The sequence below is a fragment of the Phodopus roborovskii genome, unplaced genomic scaffold (genome assembly GCF_943737965.1).
Source record: "Phodopus roborovskii unplaced genomic scaffold, PHOROB, whole genome shotgun sequence".
In the NCBI taxonomy this organism is placed as follows: Eukaryota; Metazoa; Chordata; class Mammalia; order Rodentia; family Cricetidae; genus Phodopus; species Phodopus roborovskii.
In genome coordinates this window covers 1,870,050-1,895,320 of record NW_026126744.1, presented here as the reverse complement: position 1 = coordinate 1,895,320, position 25,271 = coordinate 1,870,050, and the positions used below count along the sequence as shown (strand labels likewise).

The window sequence follows — 25,271 nt, the reverse complement described above, 5'->3', positions numbered from 1 at the left end:
GTTCAGGGAAACATCCAAATATCGACCCATGACCAAATAATTTCATGTTATGTTGGATGTGGATGCATCACTTTATATGGATCATTTCCTTTTATATATTTCCATATATATATATATGTATGTATCTTTGATCGTGCCAATTTACAACATTATTGTATCATCATCAATGTATGCAATCCTACTAATCTTAAAACACTTTAGCTTCCAGTTACAAAAATAAGAACTTTAATCATGTAAAAGCATGTTTCTCTCTAAATATTGTTATATAGTATAACTTCAAAGAAGAGGGGGGAACACCTGGATTAGATATAAAAGAGAGACCCATGTGCACAAATTAAAAGGGATACCACAAGTAAGAGTATATGAGTTTTAGCTTCTTTCTTGAGCATTTAGATCAGAGCCAACATCTAGAAACAGAATTTAGAAACATAGCAAATTGAAACAAAATGTAGGCCATGTTTGAGGCTAGCCAGAGGGAAAACATCACTCTCTAGAGCTTACAGACACCTGTGAGTTGCTTCAATGACGCATAGTTTTCCCCATTATGGGTCTACCTTTATCCAAAAGAGGTTTGTTATCAAATAATGGCTCAAGCTACAACTCAGAGAGAAAAGGTAGAGAAAGGATTCAGGAATCTTACAGACACAAAAACTTCATAGTGATGTACATATTCCCTGTTCATTTTCTCTCTCTTTGAACTTTTTTAAAAAAAATTCTTGACAGCATTAAACTGAAAGTATTTATTATCATATGTATAAATGTGTTTATATGTGTACACTTATACATGTGTCCCTTCCAAAAAGATAAACTGTTAAATGAAAATTGAAAAGATCAGGTAGGTTGATATAACACAGTCTTATAATAATAGAAATCATTCATACTTAGATATCAAGTATTCAAATATAATAGTTGTTAACCTATCTTAGATCCAGTCTGTTAGAGGGAAAGGAAGCAATAAATGCGACCCTAACTTACCGCACATTTTAATTGCACAATATTCCCAAGGGGTGTCAGGGTCAAGAGTATAGCACCATGGCCTCGGCTTGCCATCAGGGTTGCGGCAATAATTATCATCAAAGCCCTTGTCGGGATATCTGCAAACCACACCAGGAAAAGTGTCACGTAAATCTGCCTGGAAACACCACACAGCCCTCAATTCCCAGAATAGCCTTCCTCTTAGCTTGGAAGCTAAGGCTTGGAAAGGAACAGGTCCCCACCTTTTCCTTTATAGGGCTGCCAGTCACTAACTGTCCAATTTCACTTACACATTCCATTAAGGATTCAGTATCACCCTCTTTGTTACTAAGGTAGGTCCATTTTGGACCTGTCCACCAGTTAGGATATCCAACTGCATCTCTTTTTCACAGAGTCCAATTAAAGAGAAATTCCACAAACATGACCTTGTGTAGAATGCTCATTAGGGGAGCAGGTTCTTTCCTGGGGCAAGCTTAAACTTCAAACTGAAGTCCGCTTTCAATAGCTCTGCTACTAATGACAGCTCAATTTTGGAAATGGAGCCTTGCTAGGTCATGCCCTCACCTCCACCAGAGCAAGAGACAAACTCCATCACACCACTTTCCTCACATCCCACCTCCCTTTAAATTAGCAGCACCCTGAGCTGGTGATTGGAATTTAATTGCTACCATATCCTTTCTGGTCTTACTTAAAAGAAATGACATGCATTTAAAAAGCAAGGTTTTCCTCCTATTTACAAGAAAATAAAAAGTAAACAACAAAAACATAGAGAAAATTTTAAAGCAGCAATTTATACCAATTTCTAAAGGAAGGTGGAGAGAGACTCATCATTTACATTTCAATTTTTATTATCAAATTAACTCCATTTTGTTTTCATTTCTCAACTCAAGGTTTTCAGATGAAAGTAATGTCTCTGTTGGCAATTTTAAAATACACGAGAGTAAAACAACCAGAGAATTGTTGTGTGCTGTCTTTCTTTTCACCATGGACATGAAGTACATTAAGGTATTAGACATATGGCCTAACTATCTGAAGATTCTAGAAGGAATTTGGTCATATTTGGCACTACACAATCTGCCAAAAGGCTGAGTCTATTAATCACATTATCTTTATTAACCACATTGGACTGTTTGTTTGTTTGTTGCTATGGGAAACAAGAGAAGACTCTGCTACTTCCATTCTGTAGCTCACTGGAAGTTTTTCTCAAAAATCTTCCTTACTTTAGCAACTCAATTGAAAGTTTATTGGTCTCAAATGTCTGGTCATAAATTCTATCACCCCAAGACTACTTTCTACAAACCTCAACCCACCAGCAGGTGTGGCAGAAGCCAGATTATTAAAGCTAATTCCATAGTATCTGCCCATGTGCCATAAGGAAAGCACAAAGGGAGATTTTCCATGGTGGTTTGTAAAAGAACAAATGACAGTTTGTAAAGAGAAATCTATGGGAGTGAGATCTGGTGAGATTTTACCTTTCAGGTAAGAATTTGTGCCGGTGTGGTGTCTGATGATCCCAGCGCTGACAGATCTTGCCTGATTCTGTGTGGTCCATGGGACCCCGGTAGCTTTCGCCATTGCAGGTCATGCATTCAACTAATAAAATCAAAGTATGCTATGTTAATTGCTTCTGGTAGTAAACCCAATGGCATTGTTCTGTTTAGAACAGTAAATTCATCAGTTATGAAACAGTCATACACACCATCCTAATTTTAAATTAGGATCTTAGGCCCATAATTAGCAGTATGAAATAATGTCTATGGAATGTAATTTAAGTATTTTAAGTTAGTGCCATCTAGATTTAACATGAGAACAGAATTCTGCCTTGTTTTCAATAATTATTCAAAAATACAAGAAAATTGGAAATATAAGATGGCCCCCAGCAGACTGCTTCCCTGTGAACTGCAGGGTCTCAGTGTTTTATAACTAACATACTCGCAGTCCTCTCTCCGCGTGCCTTCTAAACACACACATTATGATCTTGTGACTTCAATTTGACTGTATTTTATATTCCTAGAGTCCAATAAGAACTGACATATGTAAGAGATCAATCAAATAACTGGTCTGCTACAACTTAAAGAGCACAAGCTTTACACACACATATATATAAATATATTTACAGCTTCACTGTGTTAGTAAATGTTCATGCTGAATAGGTGGGCAAGCTAACATTCTTACCTACCTTAGGACAGAAGATGACCTGCTACTGAACTCCGTGCACCCACTCTTTAAAAAATGTATAAGCTGATCTAATTATGCAGGATCATACTGATGATTCTTTCTTGGGTTAATTAATTGTTCCCTTCTGGCTGGTCTCAAGTCACACTGAAAACTGAGTCACATCAACCAACTGCAAATGAGATTTCTCAAACAGAAGGTTGATTTGTAGCGCAGCAAGCATCCTGTGGAATAAATCATCGCTTGGCTCTCCTACGAATCCGGCCAACTTCCCCAAACACATCATTTGTATCTTGTGAGCACTGATCATCTAACTTTAGCTGAAGTGAGGAAAGATATTAATGTTAAAATTAATTTATCTGCTGGATTCTTGCCTAATAAATATTGGGAGTGTTTTTGTGTGTGACATTATAATGGTCTCTTCTTTGAAATGTTTACTTTAATAACAGGACATTAACTGTTAGCTGTCCGGCATATATGATCCATGCATGGTCCGTCTACCTTCTTTTCATATAGGATAATTCATGAATTAAGACAAAGGGACCAGTTCAGTTCCTTTCACGTGATGTGAAGCTTGCCCAGGAAACAGTCAGTAGGTACCTGAACTGCAAATGAGAGTGGTGTGAGAGTTCCCAGGTAAAATCATTGTCATATCCACACTGACATGCTCCACATGGTGACGCCTCATCACAGTTCAGCCTTCCACTTCAAGGGAACACATTTATTTAGTTTTTCCCATTTTTAAAGGATGCTAAGCTTTGATATTTTCAATGAAAATGGTGCTGCATTTGTTATTACCTATTTCCTTTGTAATGTACTACTCATAACCTTTCTTTGCCATTTGTAATAATATATCTGCCAATAAAATTGAATATAACTATTTTCTTGGAAGCATTACTATGGAAATTATTATAAAATATTTTCAGGCTTAGATTTTAACAGTATTAGGAAAGAGTTGCTACACAGATGAAGTTAATGTCTACATAATGTAACTACTTTCCTGAACAAATGTGATAGATTAATATGCCCCCACATTCAAAATCCATAAAGTTCACATTATATCTCCTTAACTGTCAAATCCTTGTTGAGCAGGTTTGGACTGGGTATCAGTAATAAGATCTCAGAAGACACTGGTGCTAATGGCAGCAGGCCCTTACTGTGTGATATAGTCTAAACTTTTATGTATTTGAGGAAATAGATTTTAGGACACTAGTTTTTCTTGGACTTTAAAGTCTAGATAAAATTGATAAAGTATGTAGGAACAAATATGCAACTAATGGTGGTTATATGTGATAACAATAAATTAGGTATAAGTTTGAGAAAAATGTTAAGTTTTAGAAGGCAAAGCCATTGTTGGTGTAAAAAATTAACAGGTCCTCTAAGAGGCCCAAATAGTCCCTCTTTTAAAAACTATAAAACAAAATTTGAACACAGCATTTTATTAATTTCAAATATACAAAGCTATTTGACCATTACTAATTCATAGTGAAGTTATCTTTGCAATTTATTGCTTAGTAAATTAATGCTAATGAAAGAGACAGCAACTCCATGATACTATTTAAGCTCAGTGGATTTTGAGAGTTTCTCCTATTTCTACTCATACCACATGTATGTTATTTCTTATGCTTTGCAATATCATTTTTATTAAGTTCATTGGTATATTGGAAATTATGCTTATTTTGAATTCCCTTCATTAAAACACATATAAAACTTGGATCATTTCAGCTGGAATTTAAAATCTCACTGTTCAACTCATGATACCTGGAACATGTTTAGCCTGTAGGGCAGGAATCCATTTGAGTCTAAAGGCTCATTGTCCTGTTGTCAGACCTTCAGAAAGAGCTTATCTGCAACCTACAGTGACACAGTGACTGACAGCACTGCATGTCTTCCATACTATTGAGTGAAGTTCTCCACTAAGAGATGTTTCATGCCCTCAAATTATTGAAGGGTATTAAGAAATTACATTCTCCTGAGGATACTTATTTTCTAGCACTTTTATTTTTACATCACCTCTGAGAATAAATGTAGTTTACAAAAAGGGGACAGGGGATGAAAATCACATCCCAGTAAGAACCAGAAAGGTAAAACAAGAGTCAGGCTGTACAAAGGTTGTACAAACTATCTGCCCTCAAAAATTCTTTCTTAGACCAAATACACCAATAAATACACTTGCCAATGGTTCTCAATCTCAGAAAACTATATTTGTGGAGATTTCTCTAAAAGTAGAGGTTTATTTTCCTCCATGTGTAATTTAGAGACAAATATGAATTACAGACTTATTCATACAAAACAGACTAATTCATAATGTTATCACAGATAAGTTTATTATTTTTAAAAGGAAAGAAAACAATGAAGATGTTGGAGGGAACAGAATATGACATGGAATGGAGAGTAGAAATATACAGAGACAAGCTGTCTACACATGAAGTCAAGGATGTAACTTAATGAATGACAAAAACATTCACCTTCTCCATGACAATTAGCTAACAATGCCTTTACTCATTTGGTGATAAATAGCAACACAGTATGAAGTGGATATTCATGAAGGATATAGAAAATACTGGGTTAATAAACAGGTACGATAGATATCTTAATATAAAAATGGACAGCATTTCAAAAGTTTCCCTTCCCCAAGGACTAATAAAATCCTAATAAATCTGAAAATTATTTAGTTCATGTTCCATCTGGATTTGTGTAATCATAGGAGCTTTGACAGAACTGGAAAACCCAATTTATTCTGTAGCCAAATAACTGAGAAAAGTGAAGATACATACAATGCTGAAATGGTCACTCTACCATCTTGCTGATCATTCAGCTTTCCAACACAAAAGAAAGTGCTTTCACTCTTTCCCACTGAAAGCACAGTGCAAGAAGTGAGAACACGGCTTAGGTGCTCGCCATCAAGGCAGCCTGGAATCAAAGCTGTGATCTTCTCAGGTACTATTTTGAATGGCACTGAGTTGCAGACATGACTCACTTTTGCAGTCACATTTCACCAAGATCACACAGAAATGTTGAGCTTCAGGGAACTCTGGCATATCGTCTCTTGGATCTATATAACCTGGGCTGTGCTAAGTCAAGAGTAGTTTCAACCACATTTCTTCAGAAGCAAGTGCTAGATGAACAGCACCAGAGATACTAATAATGGACTAGGTCAGTGGTTCTCAACCTTCCTGATGCTACAATCCTTTAGTACCATTCCTCATGTTGTGGTGAGCCCCAACCATAAAATTATTTTGTTGCTGCTTCATAACTGTAGTTATGCTACTGTTATGAATCATAATGTAAATCTCTGATATGTAATATTATCTGATATATGACCCCCTAAGGTTGACCTAGATTCTAGGTCCTCTCAGGTAGTCTATGGTAACAAGATTAGAGGTAGGCAAGCTTAAGAGAACAAGTAAATGTCCACTGTTCCTTTCCCTAGAAGGCTACTCCGGGCCAATGTTGAAAGGCCCTGTTACCTTACATGAATCTGCTGACCACAAGTTTGTGATGCATTGTGTGAGAACTCTCCCACAACTATCTATGCTTGTACTTGAATGAACAACATATTCATTGTGACAGGTTCATTGCTGTTAATCTTTAAATGAGTTACAGTTCTATACATGGTGGGGCAAGGGGTAGTGCCCCATGTGGTATTCAGGTTCATTTACCTTCTGAACACTGAGGAATGTCACAGACTTCGTAGCGTACCTCTGGATTGCTTGTGAAACACCAGGGTCCCCCTTCTTCCCCTCGAGGATTTCGACAGTAGTTTTCCTGTAGGTCTTTACCGCGATAGCTCGAAGGCAAAAAGCTAGTTTTAAAATGATAATCATCACAGTATAAGAGCATGCAACTTTAATAGTGTTGGCCTATTAATTATACTAGTTACTGGCTACGTTTTCCCCAAAAATAGAGAAACTTGTCTATCTCATGTAACTTACTGTATCTGTACTCCATTTATGCCATTTCCAATATTCTTAAATACTTGAATTTTATTAAAACTTACCTAACTAAACTTCTATATTCTACACCAAATTAGAAATTACTGGCATCTGAATTTCCTCAAGTCCAAATATTCTGAAACATAATTGTGTTTTATAAGATAGAAGTTCAACACTCTAAATCACAAATAAATACATTCTCAGACTTAGGAAAATCTGAGCCATCATCTCTGCAGTTGGCTTCCAGATCTCACCCTTACACTGCATATCCAGGGTCATTATTTGCTTTGCTTTTATACTGCTTTCCTTATGAAGGCTCTCTCGCTCTCTCTCTCTCTCTCTCTCTCTCTCTCTCTCTCACACACACACACACACACACACACACACACTTTTGTTTCTTCACAACTGAAGAAAAAGATTGACAACCCAGCATGAGCCAAGAATATAGGATATCAAAATAAGCCTGGATCCCACTTGCAACTCCTTCTCACACCAACTGTAAGATCACAGCACATAATTTAACCCCTCCAAACCATTAGCTTGCTTACTAATTCACTAAGAAAACTCAGAGCTTGTAACAACTTAGATTTCATATGGCTATTTGAGAAGTTGCAAGATGATGCGATGCTTGACAAATGGCACCTATAATCAAGCAGACCCTATTCATTGTCAGTGGTATGACAAGGAAGGAAATGGCCTATTCTCTTCAAAATTTTTGATAATGATGGCTGAAATTGAGGTTTAGAGTTCTCAGTTTTAGTGTATTAATGTGTTTCATTTTAATGGAGATCAATTTAATGACATTACCTAATTTATCTAAAGATCTACTGGTAGTCTATCATCCAGAACTATCCTCCAGCATGAGAAAAGGTGAAAACCATCTATATTTGTAATGCTTACAGTAGTGGATACCATATTTGTCTGCTACAAAACAATACAAGGGTAGAACATTCCTCTATGGGCAATATCAGTAAAAAAAATTCTAGAAGTTGTTTCTACTTTTATTGGACCTAGAGTTCTGTGTGAGTACAAAGTTTAAAGATCTGGGTCTCTCAGTAAATATGATTCAAATGTGTTTTCTATCCAGTGACATGATAATTGGGAAATGGATATGCTAATTATTGAGTGCTGGCCATATACACGATCAAAATATCACTTACTACATTTAAACGTATTATGTACTAATCAAAAAAGTAAAATGAGAGAAGTCTTTTAAAAAAATAAAGATGTTATAACACAGAATGAATACTGGCATGCATCATGATCCAAGCAAATTTTATAGTAGAAGCCTTTCGTGTGAGTGTAAAGGAACACCACAGTCAGGCCTTCAGAAGACATAAATCAGTGGTAAAATATTAAGCAACATATTCTAAGATATTATTAAGCATGTGCAAGGAACCAAATTGCCACTGTAAGAATTAAGCAATTGCAAGGTGTGTCTCAACAAGGTGTTTGCAAACTTCACCAGCATTTTAAATACAGGAAAAAAAGTTAAGACATTAGTACATATGACTGGTGTAAGTTATAATGTTGTTAAAAATAATTAAAAATTTAAAAACATTAACAAGTACTAATTTTCCAAAAATAAGCCATTTGTATTTTCTTAGTTGTAGCTCCATCATTCTAGAATTTTGTGTCTGTGTCCTGCTTTTGTAATATTGCCTGAAATACATTTTACTTTTTGGTACTTCCCCCAAATGTTCATAGTAAATTATAACAAAATACTTCTCTATCAGAAATAAAACTGACTTTTGCTTTTTGATGAAGTAACTCAACTAAACTTACTTAAGTGAAGTCCATTGTAACTTTATATTAGGAAAAAGAAGTGGTAAGATTAAGTATTTGTAATCATTAACTCATATGTACATATCACCTGGTTGGTGTGGAAATGAAGTTCCCCAGACAATTATTTATTTAGTTGCAGGTTTATCAAAGGAACAATATTTTACTTAAGACATTAGAGATTTCAGAGACTGAGGCAGCATACCCTGGCCCTGCACATGTCTGCACAGGTCCTCTGCTTATATATTATGACTTTTAGTTTGGCATTTTTATAGGAGTCCTGGGTGTGTGAACAAATGAGTTTCTGATTCTCATGCTTTCTGTTGGGCTCTTTTCTCTTTGTTTTTTTATGTACAACACCAATGTAATTTTTTTTGTTTTAGCTTAATATGTTTGTTTCCTAAAAAGAAACAGAGACATAGTGGGTGCTGGATGAAAGGGGAGGTGGGGAGGAACGAGGAGGAAGGTGATCCATGATCAGGATATATTCTGTAAGAAAAATAATCCATTTTCAATAAAAGGAAAAAAGTTTCAGAGTAAAATAAAATTGCCCAGTGTAACAGAAGAAGTAAGAAACTAGTGATTAAATATTGACAGTTTCAGAGGACTACTCTTCCATTAAGATTGGGAGGAGGAGGTGGGACATCCCCAAAACTTTAAAAAGCTGTGAAGAGGCAGTGGTGTTTGTGTGTGTGTGTGTGTGTGTGTGTGTGTGTGTGTGTGTGTGTGTGTGTAATTTGTTTTGTTTTACAAGAAAAATGCAGTAAGTCAGAGAAAAGAACAAATTTAAACTAACAATGGCCAAGAGAAGAAAAATATTCTCATTGGAGTTAAAGCCAGAAAAATTAAGAGAAAAGCTGTTCTTGTTTTTATAATTATGAGTCAATTCACATCAAATTCCTCTTTAGGTCACAGAGGTTAAAGTACTTCTCATTTCTTTATTTGGTCTTTTTGTCCATCCCTGCAACTAGCTGGCTTTCTTTTGTATCACAAGGTGTTCAGTCTGATTATCTTCAACACCCCATCCTTGGCCACGATGTGAAGCCTCACCTACTCTTTCACTTATGGGTGTTCATTAGACAAATGTTTATGAGAACTTGCTACACAAAAGGCCTGTGCCAGCCTGTGGGGTCTGTACTGAGCTGTTACTCACACAGATCCTATTTTTATCTCTGTCCTTGCTGTTAGCAAAGTTTAAGAGAGATAAGTGAAGAAATATTTTAAACTGGGTTATGTCCAAATATATTCTAAACCATAAACTAGGTCTTCTGGGTGCTAGCCTCCCTTTTTTCTTTTAATATAAGCTATGTTCATAAGAAACTTGATCTAGTCTATCATCTGTTTCACTAATGAATGCTAGGAGGCCAGGGAAAGATACAGATGTAGATATCAGGTCACCTGATTTTCTGTTAAGCTTTTGTGCTAATTTCAACATCTATCATCATCTTTCCATTAAGCCATTTATACAATATTTCAGTTTAGAAACTCAATAATAAATCACTCTGCTAGACAAAAGCATATTTCTTTTTCCATTTCTCATAAAATGAATATTTAGTTAACACCTAATTTAAAAGTGTTAAGCTATCAAACTATTCCAATAAAACTGCTAATTGATAAAAAAAAATTAAATATTGCTTTCATCACATAAAAAAGGATTTGAATAATATTGAAAGATACCCATGTTCCTTGACAAAATATCTGATTGGATAGGAAAGCCAGTTCCCAGGAAGATCATTTCACATTTACTCCTCTAGCAAAGAATGACAATCCCAGAAAATTTGGGTTGAAATAAAACCCAGAGCTGATAAACTTAAACCGTCACTAGCTAGTGTTCATAAGACTAAGTGCAAAGGTTTCATTGCAGTACCAAACAACTTAACTTTGCATCATACATCACTTGGTTAACTCATATCTATTTGCTAAAACAAAATGAATCATCTCAATCACTATGCAAGCATATTCTTTTAAAAAGTAGAAAGAAATGAAAGTGCATTCATCAAAGGAAGGCTATAACATTTTTCCATTACTGACAAGTCAGAGCACATGCACTACAGATAAACTCACAATGTCATGGTGGAAGGTTGCTGCACACACCGGATGTACTATGGAACTGGTAATAGCACTTACCATCTGTGTGTGACCCTGAAAACACTATGGTTGGCTGTGAAATATTAAGATTGTTTGGCCTACATTTACACTACATACTTAAAAACATAAACTGTATGAAAGATTCCAATTAACTGACTGCCAGATACTTAGACATGGTAAACTAAACCTTCCACAGAAGTTTCTGAACAGGAAGAGCTGTTTTGAACTATTAGAGTTCTTATTGAGATTATGTATGAAACATGTCTGGAGATCATGGACACATTTAGTTCCCTAGTGATATGTGTTTATATAAAATGTTTATGTTTTTACTCCATGATAATTAAAATCTCATAAGCCTATGAATATTATCTTTGTTGATCTTTAAATACCATTCTTCTGATATAATGAATAAAGTTCCCTTCAGTGTAGATATTTAGTGCCAAAGAAGAAATCCTTCTGCAGACTTGAGGTAACAGGTAACATAAAGATGAGAAAGCAAGTTAATCTGGGGTAAAAATTTTGACTAGTGGGTCTTAGCCCTATTTGTACTTCAGAACCAATCAAGGAGCCTTATCCCCACCCCTAATCTGGAGGATCTAACTTAACTGGTCTGTTTGTACCTGTGGTAGTGGGACTTTCAAGGTTTGCAGTAAGTCATTTTAGGATGAAGCCAAAGTTAATGTCTAGGTTTAAATATATGCTTTGTGAGATCTCAATCATGCTTTCCCCATGAATTCATAGTACCCCCTCAAAGGCAAAAAGCAAACAGAGTCATTTTAAATAATATCTACAAATTGAGACACTGGGGTTAAAAAAAAAAAAGTTAGGACACATTTAAATAATAGATTTGTTAATCTTTTGGTACTCATTAATCATGAATCCATGTAAATTTTGACCTTGTACAATTCAGCAACACAGATAAGTGATGATAGAAGGACAGTGTTACCCAGAAGACTAATGGGAAACTGTTCACATGCAGACTGGTGAGGTTGCTTCCTGTTTTTTTCATGCTGCTCTTACCTGTGCTCATGGGGGATCATGGAACTCCAAGGTTGACACTTGATGCCACTCTTGGTGATTGATACTGTCCCCTTGTAGCTGCCTCCTTTACCAATTATGCAGTTTCTAATATAGTCTATTGAAGAGCACAGAGAGAAAATGTTAGAACTATGAAGCAAGTACGTGCTGTACTTACTAGAGAGGAAAAATAAGACTCCACTTCTGCACGTGAGTCACCAATGGATGCCAACTGTTTCCAATAATACTGAAAGCTCTTGCTTAAAGCTTGTATTAGTATTTTTAAGCAACACATTTCAGGGTAATACTAGCAAGCAAGTCAAGTAATCATACACTTTAATTTTGAGTATATAGTAGAGGCTAACTACAGACATTAGTCTTCATCCTTAATTTGCATTTAGTTTATATACTCAACTGGGTAGACCACTTACTTGATTAAATAAATATACTAAAGAAACTATTAAACAAAACTTAAGGTAACTTCTAAATCTATTTTAAATTTTGAAGGAAAATGTAAGCAAACAAAACTGATTTGTCTTATCTAGCTCAGTAAAAATTATGTGGACTTGTTATTATTGTCTTTCTCTTTCCCTCTTTCTCTCCATGTATGTGTGTATGGGGGGGGTTTGCATGAAATAACTACATTGGGTTAATTATTATTCTACATTTTTATAATCTCTCAGTTTCTGACATAGAGATATTAATTCTAAACAGGGGAATATTTGTTCCAAACAAGAAGATGTGAAACTAGACAAATGGAGGAAGACTGAATAAAAAGGACTGATGTTTGATCAAAATTATAATTCAAATGTGTGAAATCTTTGGGATATATAAAATTGTCCTATTTTCTACTATTAGCTTTTACTTAAAGATCCAGTCAATTGACATAAAGGTGTCTGTATTTGGCATCCATAATCTAATTCAATAGGACAGAATTTTTTCTTGTACAAAAACACTAACAAAATAGGATTATTTCCATAAGTTCAATTGATAATTATTAGTTCATGTGATGAAATATTTAATTTGTGAAATGTAAATTTAATATTCTATAATTATCTCATTAGTATACTTTTGCTTTTAAAGAATGTAAAAACATTACATACATATCACATATAATATCATATAGTAGACAAATTAACAATTTCAATTCCTCATTTACATAACTTAAAGCATTTATACATGAATTCAACTTATTTACCCAAACTCTCCATGATTTGTTATCATCACCCACCCCCACTATGACATGAGCCACACCAAGTTGTTATAATTTATAATACTACCTTAATCTTAAAATTTGTCATAATATATGGTACACTGATCTCAACAATCTAAACGACACATTGAAAAGTGAATGCAGAAAAGACTAGGTGAGGAGGAAGAGGGATCTAAATTAAGGAATGTTTGTGAAACACAGCCTTTTGTCTAACATTGTGTCCTGACAGTCATCATAGTCAGGGCACCACGTTCTTCTATCTTAATCAGTGACTGACCATGACAAAGATCAAAACCTGACAAGGGCATCAGCAGGGAAGACCTATGCATTGAGAAAATGCATATTTTTTTATCCTTCATTTTGTTATGTAATGCTTAGGAAAAGGTGAGTTACCTTTGTTTTCATAGAGGTCAAATTCATGGCCAAACCCTTTTTTCACTCCACTTGACATACTATTGAAAGGGAACCAATGGCATCGTTTTCTTGTCTTATCAAAAACAAAGGCCCTGAAAAAGATAGCTGAATGAAAAGAAAGAATACTACAATTTAACAGTTTTTGGTTTGCTTATTTAATGGGCACATGGTTTACCAAGGAGGACATATAGAATAGGGCATTATTACATATTAAAATACAATGGTTGTGCATGTATGTGTATGCATTTCATGTTTTGATGGAACAAATAAGAAAGACAAAACAAATATTTTTTACCTATAGATTAGAAAGACCATATCAATACTCTGGGGGAAGTTTTGACATTAATCTCAATGACTTGTAGAAAAGTAAAGGTTTCACATGGGGGGGACTGGGCCCTGCCTCAAATGATATGACAGACTTTAAGATTTCCCCATGGAAGACTTCACTTCCCTGGGGACCAGAAAGGGGATGAAATGGGGGTTGGGATGGGGAGAGGGGAAGAGGTGAGGGAACTAGGATTAACATGTAAAACAAACTTGCTTTAAATTTAAATAAAATATTATTTTAATAAATTAAAAATTAAGGGCTTGTTTCAATAAGTAAATCATCACATACAGCTACCTAGATAATTTCTGAAGGCTTTCAATAGTTTTGTAAGTGCCTAGTTAGCTGGAAGTTTTTGTTTATAGTTATATGAAAGTGATTGCATTTGTAATATCATAATTAACATGCAAAGTTTTTAAGTACATAAATATGTTCTAAAATGGCACATCTCCTGGTGATGTAGCCCTGTGTCCAGCGATGAGGATGCTGAGATTGGAGAAATATATTCAAGACCTGTATAGAGTATAGAATAACTTCAACACAGACAGTAACAGCTTTGCAAGTCCCTGCCTTAAAACAAACAAAAACAAAAATAATATAAAATGAATAGGAATGTAGGCCAATAGAAGCAATTTCCTAGCTTGGAAAAAAAAAAAAAAACACTTAGACTTCAGCCTCGGCTCGGCAAATGAAATAGCTAAAATGATATTCCTTAAGTTGCATTAGGCTGAGTACCCAGACTCCTGTCACAGAGAGCTTTGTTCTGTTCTTACTCTCAGTCAGGGAAGCTTCTTACTGAAGTAGGCAGTGCTTAATGCCCAGACTCATAACCATCAAAGTACTGAGAAACGTGACTGTAGGAACTTGACCCCCTCACAGCTCAAAGAACTTCACAGAGAAGAGAGAAGAAGAATGTAAGAGCTGCGAGATCTGGAAGCGTGCTGTGTAATGTCACCTGGACACAACCCGGCTGTCCCACATAGACAGCTCTCACTGCCTATACAAGGAAAGCTCCAGGATGGAATAATGACAGGCTCCTGATGACTTACCCCCCAGTTGAGGAGCTGTGGCCAGTTGATGTCTGCTAAGGAAGAAATTACACTTTCCTTCCAGGGGTGTGGCCACTGGTAGATCACCCATGCTTCAGTGGTGGACCAAAGCCATGCACAGATTAAGTGCCACTAACTGAACAAACTCAAAGGGTATTTTTGTTGTTGTTGTTGTTAAATATATGTTTTATTGGAACAGACAATTTTCTGTTTAAGTCTACAATTACCTATTACACAATTTATTTTCTTTTATTTTTAATGTATGTATTTATTTTTTATTTTACATGTCGATCCCAGTTCCCTCTCTCTCCCTTCCTTCTTCCCTCCTTCCCTCTCTTCATCCCTCCCTTCCTCTTATCCTCTCTGCCCCCTCACATGCATCCTGACCACCCTCCCCTCCCATACCCCCACCCCAATTCTACATGTAGGCAATGCCATCCAGGTGGGGTCATCTAAATCTATCAAGTCATTTGAAGTAGGGACTAGGGCTTCTCTCCTGTCTCTAGGTTAAGTCAGTATCCCTCAATGGGGGAATGTGTCCACAAAGTCCTTTTGTGTACCAGGCATGCGTCCTGGTTCCACTTTCTGAGGTCCCTTAGACTGCTCAGTCCTTCTGGCTGAGACCCATATTCAGGGGGGCCTGAGTCAGTCCCATGCTGGATTCCCAGCTATCAGTCTGGGGGACTGTTAGCTTCTCCTTGTTCAGGTCAGCTGTCTCTATGTGTTTCTGCAGACTGGTCTTGTCCTCTCCCTCTGCATCTGGGTTTTAGTTGGACTCAGTGTTTAGTTATGGGTGTTTTCTTCTGTTTCCAACAAGTACTAGATGAGGGCTCCATGATGATGGATGAGTTAGACACGAATATTGAACGAAAATGTATTGGAGCACCTGAGAAGTATTGATGTCCTGGGAGCTGGGCATGACTGAGATACATTGTAAATATACAAAAATATTTTAAGGGGAAAATGTTTTAGGCAAATCCCTACTCTAAACTCTTAAGAAAGGAAAAACTGAACAAAATGTTAGGAAACTGTCACATTAATATCCTTGTTCGGTAAGTCATAAAATGTGAAATTCACCACAGAGAATAGAAATACTACTGTAGAGATGCTATGTTCCTAAGTCGGTGTTCTCTAAATAAGTTTATCAGCATGGACATTTTATTTCACAACTATTAACATTAGACAATATGTTTTTAAATCGTGCTCTTATGGAGGATGTCAACATGCATCCCCACTACCCCTGCAGCTAATGTTGTACTGCCTTTCCTATTGATTACTAAAAGTATTTGCTAAAATAAATGGATACAACCCCAAAATACTTCACATTTTTAAGTACTTTGAACCATAAAAGTAGATATGATTTCCAGTCTATCAGAACCTTTCTTCCCTTCCATTATCCAAAACCTACTTCTTTATATTATTTTACACTTCTATGTGAAATGTGTGGGACACTCACATTCCCTTGCATTGAATTTTTCTATAAATGTCCTTAGCCTTACTTTTCACACTGCATTAACAATCCACAATGAAATGTGCTTCTCTTACTCTTTTTCTCCTACCCTTCAACTCTGAGGACGGAAGACTGGACTTGAAGCAACAGTGCCAACAGAACATCTCCATAAGTTTACACAGCTCAGACACTGATTGAAAGTAGTCTTTCCTGCTTTATTTTCCCCAATCTCAAGGCTTTTAAGCAAAAGTCAGAATAAAACACAATTATCCTAGGGATAAGCTTACAAATCCAATTCCCACTATGGCTGCCAGGAAATGTCTTCCTGAGAGTGGCAGTTTGGCTTTAAAAATAGAAAAGAGATAGTCTTTCCTCTGCCCAAGTGTGCTGAAGACCTTTTGTGACCGAGTCCTTCCCTATAGGCCCATAATCCTCATTTCTCTGAGACAGGGAACACTAAATGGGAACCTCTCACATGAAATCACTGAATTATATATTTTCATAAAGGACCACTGTGAAAACAGAATATGCAAGATTTGAACATTGATAGAATTTCTTCAAAAATAACATTTTTAATAGCATGAATAAATTTAGGGCCTTGTGCATTCCAAGCAGGCACACTGACACCAAGCTACATCCCAGCCATATAGTTTTTGTTAATAATTTATTTATTATCAGAGTTCATGTGTGTGCTGAAGTGAACTAATGTGTATCACATGTGTGCAGATACATGCCTATAGGAGCCAGTAGAGAACATCAGATGTCCTAGAACTGGTGCAAGTGGTGGTGAGGCCCCAGATATGGGTCCTGGGGACCAAACTCATGTCCTCTGCAAAAGCAGCATGTGCTCTTAACCACCAAACAAACTTTCTAGCATCCAATGTTATTTTTTAAGGTATAAAAGGGAATAGGAAATTAACCAACAGAATATATTTTTGAACAATGGTGTGTGTGTGTGTGTGTGTGTGTGTGTGTGTGTGTGTGTGTGTGTGTGTAGCTTTGTAACCCCAAAAAAGAGTGCATCACCATATCTTGCTCAGGAAATATATGTTCTTACAGCCATTTTGGATGAAATCTTCACCTTGCTATTTCGAAATTGTAATCTTTCTCCTCTGAGATCACTGGCAAAGTAATAAATAAGGAATTCTTAGTCACAAGGGGACTGTAAAAAGTGAGACCATCTCTACTTCGAACCACTCAAGTCTCTGAAGGCTCCATTGCTTTCCACCATACCTTTATCATCACTCTCCCCAACTTCTTTGAAACAATCTGTACTGCTGACACCAGTCTCTCTAGGCTTTTATATAATTCTCTCAACACCTTTTATTTAAATCCCTACAGAAATGGTATAAGTTGCAGTAAATTTTGGCTGTTGTCCAGTTCCTACCCAGAAAATCCTTGCATTGCTCTGCTACAGAAGAAACCAAGAGACACAATATTTTAGAATAAAAAAGAGATAAAATTCAGTCCAATTTGATTTTAGCTCAGTATTAATTTTTTGGTCAGTAGAGCCTCCCATGCTCATTCATATCAGTTGAGAGCTCTGTCTGTAATAAGTTCAAGCTAGGCTCAAAACTACTCTAAAGACCAATTGCATTGACTAACAAAACGGAAGAGCAAATATGTTCATTATGTATTTATTTTATTTGAAAACTATTTAATAAAGAAAGTGAAGTGACTTACTTGCAAGTGAATGGAAGGCCCTTATTCCTGATACATCTGTTGGCACACTCATCTGCTGAGTTCATTTTTTTGGTTTTAATCTTCAATAATGGGTCTTCCTTGGTGAGAGTAGTCTTTGCTGATTTTTTGAATTCATGGAGTGTATTTCTTCTTTTCTTCTGTCCTTCTATTAATACAAAAAATAAATAGTTCAACATGAAAGAAAGGCTTTTAATAATTATAGAGGGAGAAACTCCTTAAGGAACATCTTCAAGATAATGACTTTATAGGACAGCATAGTATACCTCTAGGGGGTGGGATAGAGTTGGGTGAGGGTGTGAAAGAGCAAGAGAAAGGAATATTATAATTACATAAAAACAGATCATTGCTATGTAAATTTACTAATCTACATCCTTTCAAATGAAGGATGCATTGAAAAATTAGGACAAAGTTCACCCCAAAGAATAAACAACCCTAAAGAATAATTATTTCAAAATTAGGACAAAGCTCACCCTAAAGAGATGATGTTCTCTAGACAACACAGAGTCAAGTATCAGTGCCAGGGGCATATGTATGCTTTGTAATTAAACTGTTCATTCTCCTTTTGGCAGTTCCTTATATAAATTACAGTGCTAACTAGGTAAGTCTATCCAAAGGCATTGCAGTGAGAAACTTCTCACTAGAAACTCTACATTGAACATATTTTTCTGACTTGTTCTTTAAGTGCTTCATACTATACATATTTTTGCCCCTCTCTTCTTATTTCTGTACCAAAAAAAATGTATTCAGTGTTTGGGACCCTATCCCTCAGTTTCATGAAACTGTTTGTATTGAGATCAGGCCAAACACTGTAAATCAAATGTATGTAAAGTTTTATCCTTTAATGTAGCAATACCATTTTTCTTCACGAAGGGACAAGACCTCTAGACAACATGAAACTTACTATAAACCTAAAAAACAGAACCAAAACATCCTCAAGATCTTAAATTTATTAATAATTTGAAGATAACAAAAATTTGGTCCATCATTCTTAATTTCCTAAAACTACACTAATCTAATACTGATCAAACTAATTAGCATCAGTCATCTATCTATTAGAACACAGTTATTGCAAAACAAGTATGGAACCATGCATATCTGCATGCCAATTTACTTAATATCCCTTACAACAATTGCAGTTTAATTCATTCATTTTTAACTGGAGCAAAGTAAAGAGAGTGAGAAAATAATTGAGGACTTCCAAGACTCCAGAGTGGAAATTCAGAGGCCCAGCCTCAGAGATAGCATTCAGAAACATTCACATTGCCATCATTTATCTAAGAATTGCTAAGAATGTATGTGGAAATGTGATTTGTAAACATTTCCTGAAGATTCGGGGCTATCAGTTGAAGAGACACTTGCATGCTACAGCAGGAAATGCATTCCTGGTCCTTAAATGTGGTGAAGTGTGTCAAGAAAAGAGGGCAAAACTTTCTGTGCAGAAAAGTTGGGAAGATGGCTACCAGACTGAAGTGCCAAGAATCCCATCATACCCTGTTTGCCAGCAACTACTGGCTCTGGTTGGTTTGCTAAGTATGCAGATGCTACTCATTAATGTTTATCCTAACCTGAAGTCAACAATAAATGAGAGAAAACATACACTTCTCTAAGTTCTGAGTTCTTTTTAAAACTCCAGAACACAGTCTCCAAGAGACTGGTACTAGTATCTTTCATGATGTTTTCCTTGGGCTATAAGATATAACTACTATGATATAAGAGATTTTGTTTAAAGAATACCTTGATACATAAATTCAATCAAATAATCAATAAGTATGCTATTTAATGAATCTGTGGTCAAAATTCCTTTACAGGCTGCTAAGGCTGGCATATTTATTGACTTGCTAAATGACTTTGTTTAATTACATGAAATTTTAAGATACCTACTCTTCAATCTATAAAAGAAAGGTTAAATTAATGAATGGAGTTATCTGAACTATTTTCATTAAGTAAAAATTGAGAATATAATTATGAATTGCAATAAAATAAATTTTTTTAAAAGCTTTGTATTGTTTTTTAAATTTCATTACTTAATTTCTGACATAACTGTTACTCTCACAAGACAGGAAGTCATGATAGTTGCAGACTGACATTTCTGTCGCAGAATCTTGTTAGTAAGAAATAATTTTTCCATCATGAATTTTTCTTTCTGTGGCTTCATTTCACTACTTCTTTGGTGCTCCTAAATATTTCATGGCATGATAATAATTTAATACCTTATAAAGTTAAGTATTTCTTGTAAATAATAGGAGCTTACATTGAGAAATGCTTATTTTAACTTTTGCTAAAATTGATTATACATCTCTTATGTATATATGAACACATGTGAAATCGACCTACTAAGAATATAGCATTGGTCTTATGTACAATGTGCTTTTGTATGTATCCAAGAGTAAAATAAGAACACAAAAGTAGTTTCAAAATAGTTACAATAAATATTAAGTTCCTAAGGCATTTTAGTAATTACCAATCAACACAGAGCCTCTGGCCAAAAGAGTGAAGACTGTTCTGGAAAAAGGACATCTCTGTACTTATTGGCTCTGATTAATTTTACAGATCCTCAGTTGTCCTATTGAAATGTGTTAATGTATGGTTTTGGCTCATAAAGCAAGCTACTCTTGCTTGCTAGTAAGAGTTCCATGACAAGAGATCAAAAAGCATCTTGAAATATAAGTAAATCCATAATCTCCTTTTATTGTGTAATAAATAGAAGGTCCAGAGCTTCACAGTGCTAATAAGGACCAATCAGAACCAGATACCAAGAATCCCTCGGCACTGTGACATGTGAGCTTTCCTTCATAACCCTGTTTGTATATTAGATCACTAAGCAGCTCCAAAATATGAAGTTCAAAGTACTTAAACATCATGTAACTCATGCATCTATAAAACTAATTATTTCCTCAATAAAAGAAAAAAGGCAAAATCAGCATCTGAAAATGAAATTCCTTTGCTGAAAATAGATTTCACTATCTCTTCCACATGTACCAAAGGATGCTTGTTTTACTGAAAATAATAAAAAAAAAAAAACCAAGCTTAATTTGGGAAAAAAATCAAAATTATGTTTGGATCAGATTTTTTTCTACTATTTTTTTTAATGTGTCTGTTAGTTAAAGTTTATAAACAAGACACAGGAATGGAATCCAAGGGTTAGAGAGCACTGCAAATTTGTCATGCTTTCCTGATTTTAAATTATGCTCCTTTCTCTTTTCCCAGCCCAGGAAATATTTTGGAAGGTACCTTTCCTAAAGAACCTGAGGACCCTGTTTTAGAACTGAGATCACTAGGGTCCTAGTGGAAATTTACAAACAGAAAGCAGGGTCAAGCATATCAAGGTGGTTGTGGAAAGACACATTCTCCCACTGGCCCCTGGGCCTCACACTCATTCCTCTCAGTACCTCATATATTTTCTTCTGTGTGGAAGAACCATGGACTTCAAAGGAAAGCCAGGCAAAGGAAGGATTTGCAGGGTGTGGAAAGAGCAGGAGTCTGGTTCCCCATAACTGAAGAAAACTACCCACATGATTAGTGATTAACAGTTCGAACTGCCAAGATGTTAAGATGAAAGTCTACAAGTAATTGATGGAAGGCAATGGTTGTGACTGGAGAATTTTAACTCCTAAAGACAAGGATCACAAAAGGAAGCCCCAGTTTCCACTGGTAATGTCTGGGACTCAGACTGCAGTCCTTGGAAGGAATGCACTACCCTTTTTTTCATGGTAAACGAAGACAGTGAGAAGGAAGAACTTTGGCAGGTTTAGAACAAGTACTGGTGGCTGGGAAGCAACATAATAACCTTTCTCTTGAAGACTTGTAGGATAAAGTGTTCATGGTGAGGTTAAGAATCTCCCCCTCCTTTCTACTTTGTTTTCTGGAATTCCTCATTGCAGATGCCCCTGTCTGTCTCCTCCATCCTCCGCTGCCTGCAACTCTCTTCCACACAGCAAACAAAGCAACCACATGGAAGTGCAAATATTGTGTCCTGTTTGTGAAGAATATTCCCTCACTTCCTCTTGGTTTACCATGACACACAAAGCTATCATTCTATGCCATCTCTCTTACTTTTCCAACTACAGGCTATACTCCCACTAAACCCAGTATCAGTACTAAGAGGTGGTCTTCACTTTCTGTTTATATACCTTTCTGAGCATCTTTTATACTTTCTTACCACTGTCTTTCAAGCAACTTGCATTCATGTGACTACCTATCATGCTATAACTCATCTTCTTATACTTGTGTATAGCACACCTATAGCTTGAAGACTAAACTAATGAAATTTCAACTGTACTATAATGGCATTTGCTAACACAAATGTTGTTTTATTTTGCTTTTTGCTAATGCTGGTTACTTGTTATTACTTAAGCAAATGAGTTTCAAAAGTATGTGTGAGCTGATTGTAGTGTTGAGCTTTAGTATAAGAAAAAAATATATTTTCCATTGACTTAGAATTCAGAAATTTCAGTTCAGTCCCTTAGCTAACAAAGAAAAACTTTAAGATGTTTAAGTCTCAATTTTCATGTATCAAATAAATCAAAGAATGCATGTATCAGAACTGAGTTTTACTTTATAACTTATCTCTTAGCACCATAGTGCAACAAATGCAAGTTCTTCTCTCATTTGTTCATCTTTGTATTCCCCAAGATCCCCTTATATCAGCTATACATTTGATGTTGAGTTTCTTAAACAGAGTATCCAATATTTGTTTTGAGTATTTAGTGTGAGGGAATAGATGGTAATGTTATGCAGATGAAAATGTTATGTAGTAGATGAACTCCTATCAAAACTGCTTGGATCACCCACGTCAAATATTTCCTAAGAAGCTTTTTTAAAAAGTATCTCCACAATGTCTTCTGTTCATGACTGCCTGCCAACATACTGGAGCATCTACTTCCTTTCTGATGGAAAACCATGCAAGTAACAACAGCCAAGTAAAAGTTCAATGTTAGATGAAAAGTCAAAGAACAAACTCTCATTACGAATTCTGAAAAAGCTACCTGTTTCTATTTGGTAAGTTCTGTAAGACAAGAAAACTGTTGAAACCGAAGTTGCAAACACAACAAGGATGGGCCCTCTTTTGATGACAATTTTAGTTTTATCCACTTCAGGAATTATTCATAACATATATTTGTAATTCCCAACAGCTCTCTCCTGGCCTGCCCGCATACTCTCAGACTACTCTCTATATACTCAGGAAACAAAGTCATTTCAACATTAGCCAAAGTGAAATATAATTACAAATGTATATCTCCTGCCAAAAGTGTGTAATGCATGCCAAAAAAACAAATAGACACTGTCTTTGGTCGATCTACTGTTTGAGTTTTCCAAACTGAGATCTTGCATTAGCTCAGTTGAGTTCAGGTAACCATACTTCAAGGCAATAGCGTTTCAATTTTTGAAAAGTGAAACAAGGAAACTGGACCAAGATTACAATTTATGCTAGCACCCCCTAATCTAGGAATGTCTTAAAGATTCCCCTGACATGACACATCTGTAAGAGAGCTTTCCCACTTCTTCAGGAACCTGTACCTATACCCTTTTAAAGGGCCCTTTGCAAAGTGTCTGTTTTCAAAAGGAGTCCTTTCCCAATGCAGGAAAAAAAAAAAAAAAAAAAAAAAAAACAGGTGGCTTCAATATTTTTTATTAGCACTAGCTACTTCTTGTGTTACATCAGATACTAGATCAGAGGTGTGATAAATGTCATAGTTAACTTATCTTAAATTATGAGGCTGTTTCCTTGTTTTCTTATTTTTAAAAGGTCACCTATCTGCTATCTGGGCACTTGTTACAGTCTTTATTTCCCTGTTCCTACCCTAAAGTTCACTGGCTTCTCCTGCTGTCACCCCAGTCCAGCCACTGCAATAATAACACAATAGATACAGATGTTTCCTCTACTCTAGCTAATAAGAGAAAACTTCCTACACTAGCACAGGAGATCCCTAAATATCCAAGCAGTCTGAACTAATGCAAGTGTCTCCTCCCCAACCTACAAATCAGGGAAGACAGAGGGACAATTCTGCTGTATCCATATAAGTCACAGATGTGTTCCTCCCTGCACTGCAGCATCAAGGGCAATCATCCATACCGAGAGAGAGAAGAGGAGCTTGTAAGGAAAAGCTTTCTGTTTCATTTTTATAACATGCATATACTCAGAGCTTAATCTACCTCCTCCAAACGAAGACCTGCACAATGTCATAACTTGGAGCTGAAGATTGACTGGATGGACACTTATAGGAAATTCTCCTTTTGGGAAATCGCCAGTCCCTGGTTAGACTGACCATCACTCTCCCCTCTGCAAGCCAAAGTCTCTTCGTTCTTAAACTTGGCCAAACCAGCAAAGTTCCAGCCAGTGTTAGCACTTCATTCCTATCCCATAATTCCTGACTGCTTAGCTAAATGAGGGGGAGCCTGATGAGGGTAGTGGGGTATCACTGAGGGATGCTAATTATCATTTTCAATGTTTTTCAAACAGAAAAGGAATGCCAAAAGAAAGCATAATGAGAGGTTAGGAAGCCCCACACCACACATGGAGTTAAAGGATGCTGGAAGAAGGGTAGAGAGCTTCTTGGAAGGAAAGAGCAAGGTCAGCAAGAGAGTTAAAGCAATCACCATCTCCATGAAGCAGAAGTAAACTTACCTGCATAGGGGATGGTGACAGGAAGCAGGAGGAGGTGCAGGAGGACGTGCTGCAGCAACAGGACCGGTAGAAGTTTGGTCCCCCACATCACGCTCACGCTCGCAGTTCGCAGTTCGAGCAAGCTGATTCCTCTGCAGGAGATGCCGGGCTGTAAGAATCCTGTTGTGAGCCAGTCGGTTCTGAGCTGCTTTTATTGCGATGAGCTAAGTTTGTTGTGTGATTAACTGGAAAGATCTAGGTCTGAACTCCCTCTTACGGTAAGAAACTGTTTAACAACAGCCCTTTACTCTCTTCCAGCCCCTTCCTTTCCTCAATACCCCCCCAACAGATCCCAGCTCCCCCTTCCACGCACCCCCCCCCCCGAAAGAAACTTAAAAAGCAAAGGTCACCTGGCCTGAGGCCAGCTGCAATTTGGAAGCCCGAGCTCCAGATCCTTGTGGCTCCTATCCGAGTAGGGAAGGGAGGAGCAAGGCTCAGCCCAATCACTAAGTCAAGGCACAGGCACAACACCAATTCCCC

At 36.4% G+C, this 25,271-nt stretch overlaps 1 protein-coding gene across 2 annotated transcripts in view; it reads right to left on the bottom strand.

Annotated features, from left to right (window-relative positions):
• Window positions 1-25,045, bottom strand: part of Hgf (hepatocyte growth factor) — a 61,927-nt gene extending 36,882 nt beyond the window's left edge. The window contains exons 1-7 of one of the 2 annotated variants that reach the window (XM_051174914.1): window positions 24,753-25,045; window positions 18,107-18,272; window positions 13,579-13,691; window positions 11,976-12,090; window positions 6,813-6,955; window positions 2,448-2,568; window positions 976-1,094 (exon numbers count right to left, since the gene is read on the bottom strand). In XM_051174914.1, the coding sequence (XP_051030871.1) occupies window positions 976-1,094; window positions 2,448-2,568; window positions 6,813-6,955; window positions 11,976-12,090; window positions 13,579-13,691; window positions 18,107-18,272; window positions 24,753-24,840 (865 nt within the window). In that variant the 5' untranslated portion in view covers window positions 24,841-25,045. The remainder of the gene's footprint in view (window positions 1-975; window positions 1,095-2,447; window positions 2,569-6,812; window positions 6,956-11,975; window positions 12,091-13,578; window positions 13,692-18,106; window positions 18,273-24,752) is intronic. The other variant, XM_051174915.1, reaches the window with a different exon arrangement.
• Window positions 25,046-25,271: the final 226 nt, after the last annotated feature.